Here is an 8,478-nt window from a genome sequence, read left to right as displayed (position 1 = left end):
AAAAATACTTACTTGCATTCTGTTGACACATTACAACATGTCTGCTACAGCTGCCGTCAGACTGTTTACAGACTACCTGTACAACAGGCAGCATATAATTGCACCGCAATCATCAGAGATTTATTACACGACATGGTTTTACTGTATTCAGCATACATGATTCGCAGTGGGTAACAAAGTCTGGTCTTGAAACAAATTAAAGGTACGAACAACGCACCATGAAACTCAATACAAATTCCTACTCTTTCTGGTTTCAATGTATTTTATTTTATGTAGTCTTCTGCTGTATTACTTTTAGTAATAAATTACTACAGTAAAGACATTTTTCTGATATTAACGTAAATATGTTACAACACACATAAGTACATAACTGCAAAAATACTTTCGAATAGACTATGCATATAGTAATTGATACATCATACATAGAAAATAAACCAGGAGTCATCAGACAGAGTTTGCTACATTCATAATTACGGTGCAACACTTTGTTGTAAAAGCTTAACGAAGCTTTCGGTTTGATTTAGGCAGTTTCTTGGCAATATTTGGAAACAGGCTACATACCATCATGATATTGCCAGTAATATAACCTAGTAAGGCTCCAACACAACAAGGAATTGGCCATTCTTGCCAAGGCCGGTCCCAATCTAATGGAATAACAAATGCCCCAAGCCAAGCTCCAAGCAGTGTGAACTGTAAGTTTCTTAGCAAAAGCTGTCCAACAGCGTCACCTGCTGGATGAACACCAAACAATAAATTCACAGCTGCTTGTGACTCTAGGTGCAGACAAGATGGAAATATTGTCAACACCGTTAGCAATGAGCTAAACATAAAAGTCTCTTCATGTTTATTGAACAATTCAGCACCAAATAAGATTGCTATGGCAAAGTATACTGTAAGCATAACAGTAACAATTACAATACAGTTGAACACTTCCTTCAGACTTGTTTTTGTCACTGGCTTTTTACGCTGACCAGTAAAGTACTTGTCTTCGTATCTACCAGAAAAGACATCTTTTTTTGAAACATGGAAAATGCCAATGACGTATTTCGTGCATTCAAGGACCGCAATTAAACCTATTACAGGATAAAAAGTTAGTTTTCCTATGGAATAAACGTAGTTCGTTAAGAACAATGCACTTACTAAAATAACAAAATACACAGATGTGCAGCTCGCATAAAACGCCGCTAATCTGCATGTACTTGGGTCATCTAAAATAGAATTTGTCTTTATGTTCATTGGGTATTTCGATGGCATCCTCAACAAATATTGTGATTAAGATTCGTTGTCATTTACAATTACTATGTCAGTAGCAGTCATCACTGTTTCTGCACGGCATAACCTCACTCCACTCATCACACTCCTTTTCTCCCAATACTCACATGTCACAACACACTTCTGTGACGTAAACACATAAAGCAAAGCTCTGTTTAGATAACCGAAGGCGTTTCATAACGCACGAAGAGAATACAGCATGGAGGTAAGAATTCTTAAGGCCCGTCCACACGCAACGATCTGTCTGCGCAAATGTCTGCGCACATCACATCACATCTGCGCAGACAGATCGTTGCGTGTGGACAGAAGATTTGCACCAACCTGAGGTGTGTGCAAACCTGGAAGTTGGAGTTGGAGGTTTGTGCGAAACCTCTCAAATCTGTGGGTTCAAACCACATCTGCGCAGACAAGTTGGAGCGTGTGGACAGGAGATCGCCACAGATCTGGCGCGAAACAGCTGTTTGCTCAGTCTAGTGTTTGTATTTGTACGCACAGGACATTAAAATGGCTGATACTCGTCAGTGTTCTCGAGAGTTTGTAAGTGAATTCATTGAAATATATAGAAACCACCTATGTTTGTGGAAGATTAAAAGTAAAGAATATAGTGACCGAGACAAAAAGACAGCACCATACAATCCTCTAATTGAAAAATTGCGGGCAGTTGACGCCTCGGCAAACAGAGAAACGGTAATTAAAAAAAAAAAAAAATTCGTTGCGAACTGGCGAAATTATTTGCGAATGGGTGTCGAAACTTATAATTATCTCTTAAAGCTTGTAACCCCTCATATTATGAGAAAAAATACTTGTATGAGAAGGGCAATTTCTCCTCATGAACGGCTGAGGTAACATTAAGATTCCTAGCAACAGGAAGGAGCTACAAGGATTTGGAATTTTCAACTGCAATATCGAAACAAGCGTTGAGTAAAATAATATCCAAAATTTATGTACTTTATTGTTATTTTAAAGCCTGGACAGCAGGCAGGCTGTCAGCAGCATACTACGCTGCTCTTCAGCCATAGAAGGTACAATCAGCAAAAACAGGAGAAAAACATAAAAGTTACAAAACGGTGGGCAATAAAACAGGAGACACAGAGAAACAAACACGGAGCCGTTCACACTCGACGATAAGCCACACTGCAAACTGTTGAGACGACGCACAAACACTGAAGGAGACGATGGCACTGGTGAACGATGGAGTGTGACGGTAAACACGGAACACTAAACATGACGGCACACACGATACACTGATGGCGGTGATCTCCGGCGCGCGAATGTCCACTGAGCGTGTGCGAGTCCGGGGACCTGCCAAGAGGGCAACAGGGATGAGGAGGGGGAGAGGGGAGGAAAAGAGGATGCCATGGCTTAGGAGACGGGGACAGGAGGATAGGGACAGGGGAGGGGGGGCCCGGGGGACGAGGGACGAGAAAAGGAGGAGGGAGGGAAAAGGGAGAGAAGGGAGGGAGGGTGCCCCGAGGAGCAAGCACAGGAGGAGGGTGGGAGGATCAAAGTTGGTAGGAGGGGTAGATGGAGGGGAGGAGGGCATCATCAGGGAGGGGGAGCTGGCGGAAGCCACCTTGGGAGAGGGTAAGGAGGGTGGAGAGATGGAGACCGGGTGGGACGTGGGAGTACAGGCGTGGCAGCGGGCGGGGGTGGGAGAGGATCGGGGAGACGAGCGGGTGAGGAGGATCGAGTTTACGGGAGGTGTATAGGATGCGGATCCTTTCGAGGAAGAGGAGGAGGTGGGGGAAGGGGATAAGGTCATACAGGATCCGCGTGGGGGAAGGGAGACGGATGCGATAGGCAAGGCGGAGAGCATGGCGTTCAAGGATTTGGAGGGATTTATAAAAGGAAGGGGGGGCGGAGATCCAGGCGGGATGGGCGTAACAGAGGAGAGGGCGGATGAGGGACTTATAGGTGTGGAGGATGGTGGAGGGGTCCAGACCCCACGTTCGGCCGGAAAGGAGCTTGAGGAGACGGAGTCGGGAACGTGCCTTGGCTTGGATTGTCTGGAGATGGGGAGTCCAGGAGAGGCGACGGTCGAGGGTGACGCCAAGGTACTTAAGGGTGGGGGTGAGAGCGATGGGACGGCCATAAACGGTGAGATAGAAATCAAGGAGGCGGAAGGAGGGAGTGGTTTTGCCTACAATGATCGCCTGGGTTTTGGAAGGATTGACCTTGAGCAACCACTGGTTGCACCAAGCGGTGAACCGGTCAAGAGGGGATTGGAGAAGGTGTTGGGAGCGTCGCAGGGTGGGGGCAAGGGCAAGGAAGGCGGTGTCATCGGCAAACTGGAGAAGGTGGACGGGGGGTGACGGCGGCGGCATGTCCGCCGTGTACAACAAGTACAGAAGGGGGGAGAGGACGGAGCCTTGGGGCACACCGGCGGAGGGGAAAAAGGTGTAGGAATCGGTGTTATGGATGGTGACATAGGAAGGACGGCGGGAGAGAAAGGAACCGATCAGACGAACGTAGTTAATGGGAAGGGCGAAGGTTTGGAGCTTGAAGAGGAGACCGGAATGCCATACGCGGTCATATGCGCGTTCGAGGTCAAGAGAGAGGAAGATTGCGGAGCGACGGGAATTGAGCTGTTAATAATATCCAACACATGTGAAGCTATTTACGCTGTCCTGAAGGATGAGTTCATGAAGGCAAGTCAAGTAAATTAAGTCTGTCAGCGAACTGTCTGCACCATTTTGACCGCTTTCTCTGTTTCCTGCGGTTGGTCTGAATGTTTTTTGCAACACAAGTTGCGAACACAGACCACAACAGAACTTCCTCCATTTCTATATTTCAAAATAACTGAATTAAATTTTTGACGTTTACGGGGAGCGTAGTCGCTTGCCACTGATATTTCTTTTCTACACCGACAGATGGCGGGCGAGTAGTAGATTGGGATTTGTGTCGTGTGAACACACCACATTTGCAGCGATCTTTTGCATGTACAGACATCTGCGCCGATGTCTGCGCAGACAGATCGTTGCGTGTGGACCGGGCTTTACGGGTCTAACGTAACTGTCGCGACACTTAGTTTCGATTTTTTTCCTATTGCGCCAGCAGCATGCCAAGCGCCCAGTAAGTTAAACTCTGGAGATCGGCGCGATCGTGAAAGGGAAAGCGAATAATAGTTGTTTATTTTGGTTTGTACAATGGCTTTTACAAATGGGATCGTAGCGTAGCGCAGTAGATTGCAGTAACAACAAGAAGAAGATACCACGGCTGTCTTTTTTTAGGTTTCATAAGGACCTTGAGAGATGTACACCATCGTGTTACTAAACTGTATCGTCAGGATTCGCTTGCAAACTATATGTATATTGCTGATTAATTGTTTCGTTTTAGGAGCAGAAAATGGCTAGTGAATAGCAGACGAGAAGATCTTATGAAAAAAGACAATGTTTACCCTTATAATACCGGTAATGTTCTATTTTGTCCGCTACACGTCGAACAAAACCAGTTCATAAATGAAGACAATAGTGAACTAGTGTGGAATGCAGTTAACCACATCGTTTGTTATTACAAATAAGCCGCCTCAACTGACGATGAAGAGGAAATTGACACAACGTTTCGACAATCCGTCTAAAGCTGTAAAACACTCGTATAGCACAGAAGCAGTCAGTTCAACTCTCCATATATCAGTGCCCGATTCATCTGAATCGTCAACACCGACCTGCTTTGACGAAGTGGTAAAATTAAGCGCAGTTATTCGTGTCTAAAACAAAGCGTGTGGAGAATCGGAATGTGCAGATCGCTAGACTTTGTACAAAACTGTTACGGGACAAGTAAAGTGCCTTTCATTTTAAGTACAGACAGCAACAAAAACTGTACCAGAAGGATCAAGTGAAGAAGGACAAACAAATTTTGAAGGTTCCACCTTTTGAAGCAGAAGATACAGCATTTCTCTGATACTGATAAAATAGTGCATATGTCATTGGATAAAAAGTCTCTTATGGCAAATTTACCATATGAGAGCACTTCTGACAATGTTATTGGCTTTGAGGACTTGGGGCTGACACACAGTATATTTCTCCCACTATCTGGCAGTTGCTATCTCAATTAGAATAATACAAAGATGAAGGTCGTACTTGCGGTAACACGCGTCAATGACTAAAACACAGTAGGCCTATGGAATGACAAGTAGGGCCCCGATCGCTTTTGCATGTAGAGGTACATGTCTGTGCTTCTTATGTGTGGATCTGTGTGTTTATATTCCATTGACATCAAAGTGGTAAGCTGCAGTTCTCTCCAACGTCACAAGTGTTTCTTCAGGATTGTGTTGTAACTTGCCACTGGATTCATGATTTTTATCCCTACTTGCGCGTAATTAAGAATAATTTTTAGAAACATTTGTCTTCTGACATCACAAAAACTCTTGGAGGGAAAACAATGAATTAAATATTTCGTAAATCACGTAGGAAACGGATGAAAACAAATATCATGCTCACGACGCATCTGAAGTTCTTCTTTCTCACCGCTTGGAGTGCTAGTGTCGCTCCAGCTGTCAAACGGTAACAGCTTTTACAGCCATGGAGGAAAAAATAATTATTCTACCTCCATGTTCACTGCAGTGAGTGTCGTGACTGTTATGTTAGACCAATGATCTCTATACCAAGTATGGAGATCACTGTGTTAAACTGTGAAATGGCCATGACGTCGCAACCTATATCGGTATCACAGTCTAGAGTGATCGAAGCTGCAGGAGCTGTGTATCGACTTTGGTGATCGTTCAGTTTGGGATCTCTTCCTCTTGGATGTCACACTTCATGCCAGTGGGGATGTATTACGCGTTAAGAGGAGGTTACAAAACAACCTCTTGCCGCGCTCTCACGCGTTTGAGGTCGTCTGGCCTGCCGAGGAATGACGTTACTGGACAGCTACTGTTTTGTTCCTTGCTGGCCACGTTGTTCTTTGAGGTGCCGTGTTCTCGCTTACTTGAGATTAGTTCGTGGTCTGTGGTGTATTGCGGTACAAAGTCATATTTTTTGAAATCTCGTGAGTCGTTCACATTATTTTCCGAGTGGAATGAGCAGAAACACGTCGTATTGTGTTGTTGCTAAGTGCGGTAACTGGGCATAGAACCGTGTATTTCCGAAAGACTTAACTCCTATATGAATGGATGTCTTGCTGTATACGAGAGAAAAGGGTCAATATTAAAAATGCAAGAATATGGGTCCAAACATTTTCGTCCACAGGATTACAAATGGGACAGGCAAAATGAGTTATTGAGATCACCTACAGAAAAGTTGGAGAAATCAGGTGCAGTTCCATCTCAAAAAGTACCCAATGCGTATTAAAATTATCCCAGTGCTGTGACATCAGAGAAAGAATACGACACAGTAACATTACACAGTGCAGAAGAGGGCTCTCAATACATTGAACATTTTGTCTCCCAAGAAAACAAAACTGGACAAGATACTTAACAAATAAATTCCTGCTTATCGTATCGTTATAAGCAAGAGCAAGAAATTAAGGATTTGAAGAAGGAACTGGTTATGTGAGGAGCAGGACTGCATTACTGGAGGAACAAAATGCAGCTGTGGAGAAAGCTAAGAAATGCAGAGTATCTTCCAAAATATCTGTTCCTAACAGTAAGAGGTGGAAAGGACATTAAGACTATACCGTCTCAGTATCAAAGTGTAATGAGTGGTGTTTCATATGATGTATGCCAACATTAATTACAAATATCTTGTGGCCGCCATTCTTCAAGGGATTTGTTGCAGTGGAGCTGCCTTGCAGTGCCACTAGCCTGTGACGTGAGACTTCTTCGTCTTTTGCGATGGGAGGATACTGAAAGAGAACTCTGACCCATTCAAGTTACTAAAAGGACATAGTCTTTATTGTGCTACCTCTTCTGTATTATAAGCGTAATGTTTCCACTGCACAACTTCATTTACTTTTGAGGGTGAAACAGATGTATCTTACCTGGTGGCTCAACATAGATCGCAATATGTATTCATGCACTGATTTGACGTTACCGAATGACAGTTTTTACATAATTTGCAATTGTTCTGATGTTGACATCGTTGCCTGCGCCCTTTCTTCTATGACTTCCAAGGGACCGCCAATGTGGGGTAATGCTCGTTTTAGGGTCGGCTGTACAATGTCCGGTTAGCAGCCGGTTAATCTCTGTTCCCGAAATAGCACGAAAAACGTGTTTTACGAACCCGTAATAATGCCTAACCAGAGAATAAACTCGGGATAACTTAAATGGCCGATTAGAGAGCTTAACTGGGGAATAAGAGTTCAAGATGGGAGGAATCGTGACAGATACAGTTGCAGACAGCAATGATGAGATTTTGTCTGAACAGTTAATGAGAATAAGGAAGGTGAAAAAGATGAGACTTCGCCTTTTCCGAATTTATGTCCAGCATTTGCTTATCAAAGGGAGCCATACTTCGTCTTTTCCAATCTTGTACATGAGAAGCTGTAGCATATGACAGACAGGTGAGACAGTTTCTCAGTTTTGTAAAATAATACTGTTCTGTCGTGTTATTTATGTAAATCAGCCACATTAAAATGGTCTTATTTATCTGGCGTGTGTTTCATTTGCTGCAGCAGTGAAAAGGACTGTTTTATTTTATTTAGTAGTGCCTTAATAGACTTTACCACATCCAAGAACTACACCAGTTATGGGTACTATTGTACTAACAGATGTCTCAGATTTAGACAAAAACATTGATTTTTCGTGTAGCAAAACGTTTTGATAAAACGGAGCGTTCTAATTTCATTCAGTCACATTACTTCAATAGCAGGCAGAAAATGTTGTTCCACTCTGTTTTCTGTTAGGAATGATCCTTTTTGTAAACATCACAGCAGTGTCAGGACAACTTTCGACCTTTATTGAAAATATTAGGATTACAGGCCCATTAAAACAAACATTGACTCCCACCTGCCACAATTCACTGAAGCCTGTGAACTATCTGTGCTTACTCAAGCTTAATTACACTCTTTGACTGCTACTGACGAGTTTACTCGTCGTGCTGCCTGCCTCTCCCTGGGTGCTAATGAGGAGTTCAGTCGCAGCTGCTGGTTTCCCCCTGAGCACTGTTGATGAGCTAAGTCGCATCTGTTTGCCGTCCCCTGAGCGCTGATGACAATAACTCATACACGCCACTACCTCAATGCTGATGACGAGATAAGTCACACAGCACACTTCCTGCCCCACGTCTCAGTAACATTTCGCAGTTCTGACCGCTGGCTTGTCATCCGAAT

At 43.8% G+C, this 8,478-nt stretch overlaps 1 protein-coding gene across 1 annotated transcript; it reads right to left on the bottom strand.

Moving 5' to 3' along the window:
* Positions 1-233: 233 nt before the first annotated feature.
* LOC124550825 (phosphatidylinositol-glycan biosynthesis class F protein) lies at positions 234-1,516 on the bottom strand. Its single transcript, XM_047125554.1, has one exon. The coding sequence runs from the start codon at positions 1,252-1,254 to the stop codon at positions 499-501; it is 756 nt and encodes a 251-aa protein (XP_046981510.1). The 5' UTR covers positions 1,255-1,516; the 3' UTR covers positions 234-498.
* Between the last annotated feature and the right edge of the window lie 6,962 nt (positions 1,517-8,478).

The sequence above is a fragment of the Schistocerca americana genome, chromosome 1 (assembly GCF_021461395.2).
Source record: "Schistocerca americana isolate TAMUIC-IGC-003095 chromosome 1, iqSchAmer2.1, whole genome shotgun sequence".
NCBI classification, from domain to species: domain Eukaryota; kingdom Metazoa; phylum Arthropoda; class Insecta; order Orthoptera; family Acrididae; genus Schistocerca; species Schistocerca americana.
Note: the sequence above shows the minus strand (reverse complement) of the source record. Positions and strands in the feature narration are given on the sequence as shown.

Excerpts from the sequence above, each read along its gene's own strand:
- LOC124550825 (XM_047125554.1), bottom strand. The coding sequence starts at position 1,254 with ATGCCATCGAAATACCCAATGAACATAAAGACAAATTCTATTTTAGAT.